The 14,374-nt window shown below is 33.8% G+C and overlaps 2 protein-coding genes across 2 annotated transcripts; one reads left to right on the top strand and one right to left on the bottom strand.

Annotated features, from left to right (window-relative positions):
• Nucleotides 1-1,394: 1,394 nt before the first annotated feature.
• LOC100777189 (60S ribosomal protein L29-1) lies at nt 1,395-2,095 on the top strand. Its single transcript, XM_003550530.5, has 3 exons — nt 1,395-1,528; nt 1,613-1,716; nt 1,809-2,095. Exons 2-3 carry the CDS (start codon nt 1,615-1,617, stop codon nt 1,890-1,892), a joined length of 186 nt encoding a protein of 61 aa, XP_003550578.1. The 5' UTR covers nt 1,395-1,528; nt 1,613-1,614; the 3' UTR covers nt 1,893-2,095.
• Nucleotides 2,096-3,648: 1,553 nt separating this feature from the next.
• Nucleotides 3,649-12,380, bottom strand: LOC100782004 (dihydrolipoyl dehydrogenase 2, chloroplastic). The gene is made up of 15 exons (XM_003550537.5): nt 11,844-12,380; nt 11,428-11,574; nt 11,033-11,167; nt 8,126-8,234; nt 7,369-7,493; nt 6,999-7,124; nt 6,837-6,917; nt 5,580-5,642; nt 5,416-5,490; nt 5,263-5,341; nt 5,085-5,185; nt 4,771-4,884; nt 4,439-4,552; nt 4,243-4,314; nt 3,649-4,065 (listed from the first exon to the last, which is right to left on the bottom strand). Exons 1-15 carry the CDS (start codon nt 12,165-12,167, stop codon nt 4,018-4,020), a joined length of 1,713 nt encoding a protein of 570 aa, XP_003550585.1. The 5' UTR covers nt 12,168-12,380; the 3' UTR covers nt 3,649-4,017.
• Nucleotides 12,381-14,374: the final 1,994 nt, after the last annotated feature.

Genomic DNA, 14,374 nt, shown 5'->3' on the forward strand with positions numbered 1-14,374 from the left:
TTTATTTTTAAATTTAGTTTGTTTTTTTAATTTTGTTTTTAATTCAATATTTTAATTTATTTAATTTATTCAATTTGATTCATTAATTTAAATTATAAAAAAATACACTTTGAGACAATTTTAAATCATCAATAAGTGATTTTAAATTGTTACAGATTATTTTTTTTAAATGAATCAATTTAAAAAATTACATGAACAGATTGAATAAAAAAATTAAAGAAATAAATTGAATTATTTTTAAAAATTAGAAGAATAAATTAAAAGTTTAAATTAAACTTAAATAAAAACTTTTTGTATTGAAGGATCAAGTTAGGAGGGGAAAAAAAAGAACTTCATGTATTAGAGGACTAAAAAAATAAAATTTCCCCATTAATTTTTCCATTAAAGTATCTCTTTTTCTTAAATAACTTTTAAACTAAACAAATAATACGAGAAGTTCTTTTTTTTTTTTTACATAAAGAAGTTGTTAAAGTGTTTTTTTTAAGTAGTTGTTAAAGTATTAAAAATCAGTTATTATCATTCAAATATTTAAAAAATATTTAAATTAGACCCATAATTTTATTAAAGAGTGATTCTTCAAACTAAAATGATGATTTATTCAATTTTAACTCTATGTAACACATAATAACAACAACAATAATATTTAGAAAAAGAGTGATACTTCTCTCAATGTTGGTGAATTAAAGTTGATGAATTTACTCTTTCATGTATGCATATTATTAGTCAATCCTTAAGTGAAACCGTCAATATATGTAAGATTGAGAATTAAATCAAAATTAAAATTTTTATAAAATGTGGAAGCTAAAATTGTGGAGAGAAAAATAAAAGACAAAATTTTGGGTCAAAATTAAAGGAAGACAAAAAAGTTCATTTAGTCTAAAAAATGTTGATGAACAACAAGATCTTCTTAGAATCGAAAAAAAAAACTTTTAAAGATATCGAGACAATGATTTTATTTATTTTGCATAAAAAAATTATTGTTATCATTGTTTTTTGTCCATTGCTATCATGCTAAACATATTTAAATAATTGTAACACATTTTTTTAATACACTCTTTACTATTAACAAAAAATTATTAAAAATCATAAATTTTAGTAGGTCACTTTTCTTTTAATGAGTCACTCTCCTAAATTTATAATCTTTTTATAAATTTTAATTAATAGGAATATTAGAGTGTGTATTAAAAAGAGTGATTTTTTTTAGATAAAAAGGAGAGTGAGTTAATAGTTAAACAGTATTTTGATAACACTCCTCTTATTTAAAACTAAATCATTTCACAAAACGTTGCAAACCAATTCCAATTTTTTCCATTATTGGGCCTCCGGCTTCAAGTTCTTATGGACCACAAGCCCATCCATACCCAACCGCAACCCATGCCACTCCCGATACGCAGAGGGCACTATCGTCATTTCGTCAAAAGTCTTAGGGTTTCGCTTCACAAAGTGACATATATAATAGCCCACCTACGTCTTCCTCAAAATTCTGTTCCGCAGAAAACCCTAGCCCAACCGGATCTTCACGACTAGGGTTCGCTCTGTGCAAATTCTCTAACTTGTTCTCACTTTGTTGATTTCCTCTTCATTTCGTAACATTTTGTGCATTGAATTGCAGAGATGGCAAAGTCGAAGAACCACACCGCTCACAACCAGTCCTACAAGGCCCATAAGAATGGCATCAAAAAGCCAAAGAGGCATCGCCACACTTCCACCAAAGGGGTATTCTACTCTTCTCTTATTTTTATTTTTATTTTCCGATGATTCATTTTTCATATCCCTCGTTTATTTTTTTTTGTTGGCAATTTTTGTAGATGGATCCAAAGTTTCTGAGGAACCAGAGGTACGCGAGGAAGCATAACAAGAAGAGCGGTGAAACAGCCACCGAAGAAGAGTAAAGTGCCACTCTCAAATGGGCCTATTAGGATTTGATTTGTTATTTAAGCCCCATATGTTTTGTGTCGAATCTATCTTTAGTAGTATAGTCATTTTTATGAGTTAACTTAATCCAGAGAGAATGCAGTACTTACTCTTATAGCATCGTTGTTGGTTTTTGTTAAGGACCCTTGAAATTTTATCAATGGATTATTATTCAGTTGTTTATGCTTTTCAGTAATTGCCGTAGCATTGTTTTTTTTAGTAAGCTTGTTAATATAACTATATATCTGGGCATATATTTGCGTAGTGCTCAGGGAGTTTGATGATTTCTAGGGAGACTTGCCATAGTATTGTTTTGTTTTTCTCAATTTCATTTATAGTTTACGTTGTTGTTATAAAGCTAGAGGAAGAACGGTATATTTCTAACTGTCAATTGTGCTATGATTTCACTTTGCTCAGCTATTGGTTAAAGTCTAGGTTGCAATTTTCCTGTTATTCGATGTTTGGTATAGATTATTTTAGCTTTCAAAAGTTACGAATTGGACACAAATGAACAATTATTTATCCTAAATACGGTGAACTAAAACGAGTGTTTCGAAGAAGTTAAAATAAATTATTTTATGTATAAGCAAATTTTAGTTTATGGAAAAATTTGTTTTCTTTTCTTTTTCCCTAATAATGCTTATTCATAGAATGATATGTTGCTGAGTTATTTATGTAGTGTGTTCAAGCCATAATGTTAAGAAGTTAATTAAGTTTTTAAGCAAAACAAGGACTAATCTGACTAAAAAAATGGAAGACTAGAATTTGTTAAAAAAAATTGAAGAAAAAATTGAGTAGCTAAAAACTTAACAGAAAAAATCTTGTTAATAGTGCGGGAAAGCATTTGCACATCTTAAAAACGACTTTGTCGATTATTATTTTATATTGCTTTGTTAATAGTGCGGGAAAGCATTTGTACATCTTAAAAACGACTTTGTCGATTATTATTTTATATTGCTTAAAGAATTCTGTGTTAACTTAATATTCTTATATGGTAAGAGACTTAAATATTTCTTGTATACTATTATTTTTTTTAGCGAGTTTTCATTTTTATCCTTTATCTAGTTTAGTATAATAATTAGCAAAACATTCACTGGAAGATGCTAAACATCATGAACAATTATTTTTAGAATAGCTATTTTGTGTTACAACTGAATAACTAAACGTGGAGAAAGTTAATTCTTGCAAATCCCGTTAAAGATAAGTTTGTTCGTTGAAAATTTTGGTAATCTCACATAAACGAGTGATTCTAAGTCTTGATAAAGTGAAAATTAAACCAGTTTTGTATAGAATTAGACCGAACTAACCGACTTCCCTGGTGAACCAGGGAACCTCTCGAAACTGATTTAGATAGCTATTTATCTGGTTAAACGATGCGAATTTTGGGGTTCATCTTAAAAGAATATTCTAGTATAAATGTCACAGTTTTAGACCCTATTAAATATTCCATCACAAACACTTGCCGGTTGGGGAACGATACAACCAATTCAACTAGGTACTCGCTAGTTGAAGTGAACCAGTAACCCGGTTACTAATTTAATAAACAAATGTCATTCACACAACTTGTTGATCAAATCAGATGCATGTGAATGCTTCGTATTTGCACATATGCCATTACCAATAAGGCAATAAATACTCGTAGACCGATACCAATGACAACCATGGCCATAGGGAAAAGACTTCCATCCAATACTAGTTCGAAGCTTTACGTAGTACGTAGTGAAGCCAAAGGTCTGTCGACAAGCATAATTTCATCATCTCTGAAGGAAAACTGTTTAATGGTACATACGTGTTCGGTGCAAAACTAGTAGCACTCTAAAAAAATAGGCCGCTGTCAGAGGCCTTCTCATTGACTATAGTTTAAAAAATGCAATAATGAAGATAAGCATCTTTGACTGGCGCTAAGAATATCAAGTAGAAAAGAAACCATTACATGTAAGCTTCGGCGGTTATCCATAATCAGGTCATTCTTGATTTCCCTCAAACGGTTCCCCTCTTTTACAGGATTCTGAATGTGTTTGTGTGTTCCTCCTGAAGATGAATATTTTGGAAGTCCCTAGTACACGTAAATTTCTTCAAAATTTTATACTTTGTTTGGGAAGATTAGACTGCAACTGGTTCACTTACTGGGCTAGAAGCTTGTGCTTTAACCTGCCTCAGTAATATAAGATGGCATGTGTTAAGGCACCTGCTACAATAAACTAGCTGTGCGTGTGTGCAAGTCTGAAGGTGAATGTTCTATGTTTCAACTCTTTTCTCCTTATTGTTATTGTCTTAATACGGCTAGAATAGAAAAAGTTTTTGGAAGTAAATTAAGGATTAGCTCACCTTTGCTGATTTGAATAGTTCATCAAGAACCTCGGACAAAGTTGGATGTGCATGAACGGCAAATTTTATGTCCTGCATTGTACCACAAAACGGTGAAATTTACCAAACAGGCAGGATAAATAACAGTGAAAGACTTTGAGACCATTATTAATAACTAAATGCCAGGTGCACACATAAATGTGGTAGAAAAACTTACCTGAATATGTGTCCCTAATGCTATTGCATTGGATGCTTCATGGATGAGATCTGCTGCATGCAAACCAAAAATATGAACTCCTAGTATCTCTCCATTGTCAGGTCTGTATATCAACTGCAAGAAAGCATAAACGACAATTAGTAATGTCAAGCTGGTAAAAACAGAGTAGTAAATGAACCCAAAGAAAATGAGAGCGCAGAACAAGTCTTGTGACCAATAATTTTGGCACTGCCAAAGTAACTCTACTAGAGAACTCATTAGCAAAATTTAACACTTTTACAACTTCTGTACAGGAATATCATTAAAGGAAGAAGAAGATACAAAAGTATAACCTTGGCTAGTCCCTCTCCTTCGTTTTCTGCTAGAGCCTTTGTGTTAGCTTTAAAACTTGTTTTGGCAACACTTACTTCAAACCCCTCTTTTTCACCTTTCACCCTTGCTTGAGGCTGCAGATTTTAAGTTTGATCACAACACAAGAGAATTCAAGTGAAGGACAAGAGGCAGAAATTTTAATGTATAAATAATATAAGGAAAAGAGGATGGAAAAGAAGAATGGAGAGAAAGTTAACCACACATAAAAGAGAACTCATTCATTGTAAATTGTTGCAGTGAATGACACATCAAACAAAATAAAATTATGATATACCTCTGTTAATCCAACCATGCTAAGTTCAGGATGAGTGAAACAAGCAGCTGGGATGCTTAAATGATTGAGCACGTGATCTTTTCCAGTGACTTGTTCAACCACTGTTAGACAATTTTTTCATCAAATGATATTGCTGCATAAACTAAATTTTGGAAAAGTTACATCAGTTACCACTTACCTGAAATTCCTTGTGCACTGGCAGCATGAGCAAGCATCATCTTGCCATTTGCATCACCAATACAATATAAATGAGGCACCTATCATTCCACATCCTATGTCAGTAACAATAAGTCAGGGAGGGATAATTATTGCATGAGAAATTGAGACAAACCAGCTTGCCATTCGCATCAATTACTCGCATGTGCTCATCCACTGGAACAAAACCACGCTGTGTTACCACATCAATCTGTAGGTAAAAGTTACCAAAAATATACAATTACTTCCTTTGGAGAAAATCTCCTAATCCTAAAGCACATCTCTGTCGGAATTGCTTACATTCTCCAATCCAAGACCTTGTGTGAACGGAGCCCTTCCAGTTGCTATTAGTGCAGCATCCACCTGTAGCAAAGCAAAGATAGTAACTTGTAATAAATCTAAAGTAATTAACTATACAGGTAAAAGAAAGGGAGATCAAACTTAAGCTGGTTACATTCTAGTCCTAATTAATTAAGGAAACAAATCATAGAATATAATGAAAAATATGAAAACTACTCCTAAGCGACCATCTAAGATACTCTACAATATTTTAAGATACAATAATGATATTATGAAATATTTTCTAGATATTCTAAAACTCCCGCTTAAGCTAAAAGCTTACTTGGCTTTAAACTTTCTACAATTAAAAAACACACAAAAATAAAATTAACAAATAATGCAGTGAGACACAATAGCATCTAGGGCAGGAAACAGGCGTAAAGAAAATTTTAAAAAAAAAATGCAGTGGCATGCAATAGCATCTAGGGCCAGGAAAGTGTTTGAGACTGGAGACTGGGAAAGACTACACCTGGGACAAGGACAGGATTGACATCAGTCATAGCCAAAATAAATAATCATTAGTATGATTCACCAATGATAAAGAGACACAACCGCAGGAATCATTGATGAGATAAGTTAGCACCGGTATGATTCATTGGTGCAACAGAACAAAATAGCAAAACCTTCCAACTTGCTCCCCCTCAATGCTACGTTAACATTGGAAATAGCCAAATAGTAGCCAAAATCATGGAAAACCAGAAATAGCCATTACAAAAAACGCCAAGTAACTATCCAAAAACATCAAACCTAACAGACTAACTAACCACCAAAATCCAAATACAAAAAACTGCAGCCCAAAGTTGCCAAACAGCCACAGTAAGGTGGCAAACAGAGGCAATGAGGGATATGGAACAGTGAAGCAAACAATGGCATAGGTGGAAGCAAAATTATGAGGTTTAGGTAGGGAAACAAGGACTATATTAGACTGATCTATTGTATTGTAACATGATAAATATAAAGCACTAGCTCCTATTTATACTAATACTAGACTTCTAATTCTAATTGAATTAATTATAATAAAATACAAAAAATACTCCTAAGAGATCATTAAGATAGTATAAAACATTCTAAGATATAATAACAATATAACATTTTATAGATATTCTAAGTTCTACCGACAACTAATAATTTTCTCCCTTCTCTCATGGGAGAAATGTTTACAATTGATAATAACAAAGAGATATAAACCTAAAAGCTTTCTGAAAAAGATTAAGTTACCTCCAGCGTGTCTTTCGGCTCCTTGGTTTTCGCATCAATAAGTTCAATCAAGACAGGTTTTCCATCCCTTGCAGGCGTGATCTATACAACAAACATGAGGACTGTGTAGCATGTCATAGTAGCCAACTAAAATTATATCAAGAAATTACAAGATGTTGTTACCTTGGTTGCAAAAACTCCAGTATGATAGTCAATATTCCGGGGATTTATAAGGACCCTCTGAGCCAACTTGCTAATTTCAGGATCAAATCCAGGCATAAGTTGATCTAAAGCTTCTATAAAAGTAACCTGCAGAATACCAATTATTACTTTGCTTATCTTTTCAGGGATAAATTAGGGATCATAAATTTTTAAAATAAAGATTAAATATTTTTTAACTTCTTGGACTAATAAAAAGTATAAAGTACGATGCGATTTTACAGTGCATCCACATATTTCTGATGTCAAATGAAGGGATCGATTATTTATAAATATTTATCAAGAACAAAAGGTAATGAAAAAAGAAAGAAACAGTATCACAAAGATGTGCTACCTCACTTCCAAGTGCTGTATATACATCACTGAATTCAAGACCAATATATCCACTTCCTACAATTGCTATCCAATCAGGAACAGACTCCAGTTTGAGTGCGTGGTCACTGGTAATCACAGTCTTCCCTGAAGGTAATTTTTAGGAAAATTTTCACTAAAAAGTAATCATACTCAACAATACTTTGAAGCAATCCAGAGATGGGAAAAACATAAAGAAACAAGGTTTGAATTTATGCATGAGCATCACACTTGTGTCATAAATTAGAGAGAAGATTTCCTCATAACATAAATATAGGACCAGACAGAATTTTTAAAATTTTGAATTGGGTGGAAGCTAAATTATACATGGAATATCTGCACTTATGTGAAGAAAGGGGATGGATTAGGAGATTCAGGAGTTTTCTGGAACTTTTAATTGCTGAAGAGATAATGACTGTTTCAGTCTACTTTATGACCCACGTGGACTGCAAAAACAAAGCTGTAGGACTGCATGAATCACTAAATTGACTTTTCAGATTGAAAATCAGAAGATCCATCTAAACTGAAGAAAGATTTCCTCATACACATATCAATGGAGTCTAATAAAAAAAATATCTCCAGTTTAAAATTGATCACCCCTTTTTCCACCACAAGCTTAGTAACTAATAGCACTCTGGTTTCTTCTAGCTGGAACACAAGTCTAAATCCACTGAATTCAGTAAAACTAGAACGAGGAAGATCAAATATTAATGTCACAAAAGGAAAGGATTGATATGTACCATCAATTTCAATGCCCTTAGGAACAAAAGGAACAGAACCAGTAGCAATGATGATATTTTTTGCAGTTACTATTTTGTCTGAAGAGCCAACTTTCACCTTTTGAGGACCCTGCACAGATTGATAAATAAAGCAGCAAACCAAAATGTCAAAATTTTCTTTTTGCCTTTTCATTATAGCTTGACTAATAAACAAGTAGCTCAATTCCCTAATAGTTTGTTTGGAATGTAAAAAAAAAGGAATTTGATTTCTAAATCAATTTCATCCAAATAATTTTCTAGTTTCAAACATTTCAAACACAAAGCGAGTGATCATACTACTTGAAGTTTGAATTTGTGAGGAAAATATCACACACACACATTTGATTGCTTTCTATTAAACATATATATAGAGTACAAAAGAGAGAGAGAGGGACAGCTGTTCACAATGACAAGGTACAGATGTCCTTTGAATAAAGCTGAAATACAATAGTGACCATTGGAGTTTAACATTAGGGAACGTGCAGTTTCAAGGAGATGACGATTCTTTCTCTCTGCTATGCCATTTTGTTGTGGTGTATGAGGACATGTGGACTGATGTAAAATACCTTTTGAGGATAAAAATGAGGATAAGTCATGAGAAAAATACTCTTTAGCATTATTACTTCTGAAAATCTTAATAGTTTTTTCAAATTGGTTCTTAATTTCATTAAAGAAAGATATGAATATAGGCAAAAGTTCAGATCTTTCTTTCATTAAATAAAAAGTACATCTGGAGAATTTATCAATAAATGTTACAAAATATCTAAAATCAAAAGATGTGACACGACTTGGTCTCCAAATATCAAAATGAATGGTAGAGAAAGCCGAGTTACATCTTTGTGTAGTTTGAGGAAATGATGATCTAACATGTTTTCGTAGTTGACAAGACTCACATTCTAAGATTTGAAGATTCTAAAGACTAGGAACCATCATTTTCAACCTTGGTAGACTTGGATGACCCAGACGATCATGCAAAAGCTTGGGTTTTAAAGTTGCAAAACAGGACACATGAAAGCTGGATTCTAAGTAGTAGAGTCTTCATGATTCACGTCCTTCTCCAATCAGACAACCCGTACCATGCTCCTGAATAACAAAAGAATTAACATGAAAGATTACTGAGAAATTTAACGAACGAGTTAGCTGACTTAAAGAGATTAGGTTGTAGGGACAATGAGGAATAAATAATACAAAGTTCAACTTTAATGAGGGAGACAAAGAAACTTGACCAATTCCTTAAGATGCAACTTTGGGCCCATTAGCTACAGTAATAAAGTGAGGAGTTTTTGGAAAAGACATGGATGAAAAGGATGATTTATTACCAGAGATATGGTCAGAGGCACCTAAATCAAGTATCCAAGGACTAGGACCTTCCATAGATTGAGAGATACATGCTGTTGAAACACATGGTACGGAGGAAGATTGTGTTTGGTTGCTGGATTTTTCAGATTTAAGCCGCAAATATTCTTGGTACTCCTCATCAGAGAACTTAAACTCTGATTTTTCTGCTTTAGAGACATGGACTACTTTGTCAGGAAAGAGCCATGTAAGGAGTAACAGTTTTCTTGTGTGACCCATCCTCTTGCAATAGGTGCATTGAGGACATTCACTCCTTCCACCACGGCCTCCTCTATTGTTGCGACCTCCTCCTCTTCCACGAGATGGAGCCATGGCTGATATTTCCACGACTTCAGCTAAGTTTTCATCTTTCAACACATGGGGCACACGAAGGAGTCTAGTAATGAGAGAGTCCATTGACGGAACTTGGTCACCAGCAAGAACATGATCACGCACATGATCAAAATCTGAGTGTAAACTTCTCAAAATAAGAACCATGTAAAACTTGTTCAGCTTCCTATTTACTTCCTCCAACGAATCAGCCACAAGAAACCTTTTCAGCTCTTCCACTTCCGCTCGAGCTTTACCTACATGTGCAATCATATCATGGCTAGTTTGTTTGAAAGCAGCAACTTTCTGGGTTGCATCCAACAAGCTTTGAATGTCGTTGGCAAATATGTCTTGGGCCTTCTTCCAAAAAGAGCAACATGTTTTGAATGATCTAAGGATTTCCAAAACATTTGGCTCAATAGATTGCCATAGCACAGCACACAGTTGAAAATCAAGTTTTTCCCACTCAGCTTTCTTGTCATTTGGGACAGCACCAACTCCTTTTTCCAAATGGTCATGATATTCTTGGCCAAGAAACCACAACTCCACTTAAGCAGACCAAGATAGGTAGTTTTTCCAGTTGAGTTTTGCAGTAATGATAGTAGGGGTTCCAGAAAAGGAGAACACAGGGCCGGAAGAAGTCATTTCTGATCAAAAAAACGAAACCCAAATAGAGAAAAACGAGGAAACGCGAGGCTGACACATTCCAAGTGGTCAACACGGAAAACCAAAGGCTGAACCGTACTCAGAACTGGCCGACGAAGCGACTGGAGTTGGTCCGGCGAGATTCTGACGGCGGGCAGGCGGCGTGTGGCCTTCACGCGCCAGAGATGACGTGTGCTTGTGGCTGATCTTCTGGCCACGCGACTTGCAGGGGTGAGTCGCGCTCCTCGAGGCACACCCAACCCTAGTCTCACCGGAGAATTTGGTGGTCGGAGACGGCGGTGGACGGCAGCCGGAGAACCCACTCTGATGCCAACTTGAAGTTTGAATTTGTGTGGAAAATATCACACACACACATTTGATTGCTTTCTATTAAACATATATATAGAGTACAAAAGAGAGAGAGAGGAACCGTTGCTCACAATGACAAGGTACAGATGTCCTCTGAATAAAGCTGAAATACAATAGTGACCATACACAAAACTGCACACACATTCAACAATACTAATATCTGAGCATTTATAATACCATAGAATTCTCACAAGCAATATGCCACATTACCAGAATAGTTCCAAAACCAGTAAGTATGTCTACTCCAAGTGCTTTCATTGAGTTGGTCAAATTATTACGGATTTTCGAAGCAAGGTTATTAGCATGATCAGCGACTCCTTGTCTGTCATAGCCAGCAGCAGAAACCTAAAACGAGCAAAAAATAAAGCAAAATAATTATTTAACTGTCAATCACTCTACACTCTACACATCTACCATGTAATAATATTCTAAGAATTTAGTTGACTTTCGGTCAACCAATAAGAAATTATAGTTGACATAACTTTTGCAACAATTATTAAAAAAATCAACTTACTATACATGTCGTTATGTTATATGCAACGTTCATTTTAATTAAATTCTAATTTCATTACAAATATTCCCACACAGTCAAACACTCTTCTAACCTGTAAGCCAAAGGACTTCAAGTGATGATCGCTCCTTAGTTCTCGCATACGACCACTCACGGCTAAAAGAGCTTTGGAAGGAACACAGCCTCTGTTCACACATGTCCCTCCCACCACATCTCCTTCCACAATGGCTGTTTTCAAACCCTGCAATCATGCCGTTAATAAAACCTATCTCACAAAAATGTGATACTCAACTTACTTTATCCCACAGTCAGCATCAACGACTATCAATTTCTTGATTCATTATATTATATAAACTATAAAGAACAATCGCCATATCAATTTCCATACGCACACTTGAAATTAATTATCGGTTTAGTAACTTAAAAACATTTATGATTATCGAAGTACTACTATGACTATGAATATGGCAATAACAAGTTGGCATGTATTTTTGTTTATTAAGATCGAACCTTCTCAACGGCATGAAGCGCGGCGCCGTGGCCGCCAACGCCGGCGCCGATTATCAGCAAATCGTAGTCAAACGATTTGGGAGGGCTTCCATTGCTAGATAGCGCGGCAGAGACTGCGGCGGAGTGAGGGCGGCGAGGGAGGTGGGAGTGGTAGCGGTTGAGAGAAGCAGCGAGACCTGAACCAAATGCATCGCGCCTCAAGCCGCAGAAGCGGAGATTGAGAGGCATGGCGGCGGCGGGAGAGTGGAATGAGTGGCGTGATCTGGAAACAGTGGCGACGGAGGAGGAAGTGGCGGAGAACGAGAGAGAGAGCGAGGAATGCATTTTTGGAGGGAGAGGGAAATGGAAAATGGTGAAGTGGAGATGTGTAGAGAGAGAGATCTGGAAGAGAAAAAGAAAGAGAGTATAAGAGAAAGAATGGGACCTCGAGAAGTCCGTTCAGAGTTAGGAGCTGTGAGAAGGGAGAAGAAAGGGGCGGACAAATCAAAGAGCGGTCGATCAACAACTTTCGTTAGCTTTGAACTTTGCGTTATTACTCATTTTATTTTTCTTCCACATTTGGTACAAACTATATACTCAACCTTTCTTATCTTTTCAATTTAAATTATTTAAAAATCATTATTTTACAAGTAAAAAAACTTATAATAAATAATAAAATGTAATTGAATGATTATATAAAAGAATTTATATTCTGGGTATATAAACTTTTTCTCTAAACTATAGACAAAAATACAATAATTTTTTTTGTTTGAGTTTAATAAAATCATTAAACAACATAATTTAGGTTGTTTTTATTATTTCACCGAGTACTCTCTATCTTACTATAAGTATCATTCTAAATTATTTTACACATAAAAATTATGTTTCGAAAAAAACTAATTTATTAAATTATAAGTACTTAGTGAAATTATATGTTCAAGTGTTTGAAAAATATAAAATAACATAAATGATTATATTTTTTATATTTTATATAAATTTAATTTTATGCATAAAAATATATTTTGAGACATGGTCATGAAATTGGATCAACTAGTTCGATCCATTAGACCTTAACTGATTTTTTTTATCTAAGTTGATATAGGTATGAGATTGATCAATAAAATGACTGGATCAAACTCTTATAAGTTAATCGTGTTTTGAAAAACCCGATGACTATGTGTTGTAGTCAATATGGTTTGCGCATTAGCACTCCTAATGAATCAATATAATTTTATCCACACTCAATGAAGTGTACCATCGAATACCAATGTCACCTAGAAGTAGTTAGTAAAACTCATGCAAACATGCATGTGTTTTAGATCACATGGGAATGATTGATGAATTGTGTGTGTATTGATGTGTAAGCTCGGATTCCTAGAATGAGTTTTTGAGATTGATACTTGTTAGAGTATAAATATAAACTTGTGTCTCACTTCGTGTAAGAATGAAAAAGTTAGACACCATATAAGTGAAGATAAAATTCATAAATCTAAACTTTAAGATTCTGGGTTAAAGTGTGATGTCAGATTCATTTATCTGATTACTTATGATTCATTGATATAATTTTTCCCAATTTATCCCCTCGACTACACAATCGTACTACATTGTTGAAAAGTTCTTCATTGAATCAGTGTTTATGCATTCATCCATTATGTTTGATCACAAGTCAATATTTTATACATTCATCACATATAGGCAATGGGGCAAAGGACATGGCATTCACCTTGTGGAATGTGATATAGAACACATTGCACATTGAAAGTTGGAAGAATTATGTTTCATGTGTTGTGTGGTTATTATATTATATGTGATAAGATATAAATTGTCTAATTTTTTTCTACAGTAATTGTAGTTGGTCCCTTTATTTGTTTTGTTACCACATGATTCCTTAGATAGATATTTACCTTCTTATTTATTTGCATGTGTTATTTTTCTGTTTTTTTTTTTTTTTGGTTTGTTGTCTATTTGTACTTCACTTATCCCATTAAATAACAATAAACAATCCGACATGAAGCAAGAAAAACTTAGTAGTATATTCTCACATTTTATAGTTGTAACTCTTTGTCACTTTGTTTTCATACCAGGATATTTAATTCTTTATTGAATATGACCAAGTTTTTGGAAATTTGTAATGTTATAGTTTAAGTACTTATGTACACATTGTTCATGATATACATAAAAAACAGTTTATATTTTCAAGAATAAGATAAATGTTACGAAAAAGTTGCAAGTGTTATTAATAGTATGTATTTATGGTATTTGGGGTGTTACAAATGATAAATGTAACAATGCTAGCAAATGTATGATGCAAACCATGATGATTAATAATTTTATGATACTTTAATTGATGCAGCATATGTGCCCAGACTTCAAAAGAATGAGATAAATGTTATGTAAAAGTTACAAGATTTGAGAAATTTATAATGTTATAGTTTAAGAATTTATGTACACATTGTTTATGATATACACAAAAAAAACATGGTATCCTTTCAAGAATAAGATAAATGATACCTAAAAGTTACACAAGTTTTATTAATAGTATGTATTAATGG

The sequence above is a fragment of the Glycine max genome, chromosome 17, assembly GCF_000004515.6.
Source record: "Glycine max cultivar Williams 82 chromosome 17, Glycine_max_v4.0, whole genome shotgun sequence".
NCBI classification, from domain to species: domain Eukaryota; kingdom Viridiplantae; phylum Streptophyta; class Magnoliopsida; order Fabales; family Fabaceae; genus Glycine; species Glycine max.

Excerpts from the sequence above, each read along its gene's own strand:
- LOC100782004 (XM_003550537.5), bottom strand. The coding sequence starts at position 12,167 with ATGCATTCCTCGCTCTCTCTCTCGTTCTCCGCCACTTCCTCCTCCGTC. Across the intron at positions 7,494-8,125 it reads TAAGGGCATTGAAATTGATG|GGAAGACTGTGATTACCAGT; the intron begins GTACATATCAAT and ends AATTACCTTCAG. Across the intron at positions 4,553-4,770 it reads AAGGAGAGGGACTAGCCAAG|TTGATATACAGACCTGACAA; the intron begins GTTATACTTTTG and ends GCTTTCTTGCAG.
- LOC100777189 (XM_003550530.5), top strand. The coding sequence starts at position 1,615 with ATGGCAAAGTCGAAGAACCACACCGCTCACAACCAGTCCTACAAGGCC. Across the intron at positions 1,717-1,808 it reads GCCACACTTCCACCAAAGGG|ATGGATCCAAAGTTTCTGAG; the intron begins GTATTCTACTCT and ends CAATTTTTGTAG.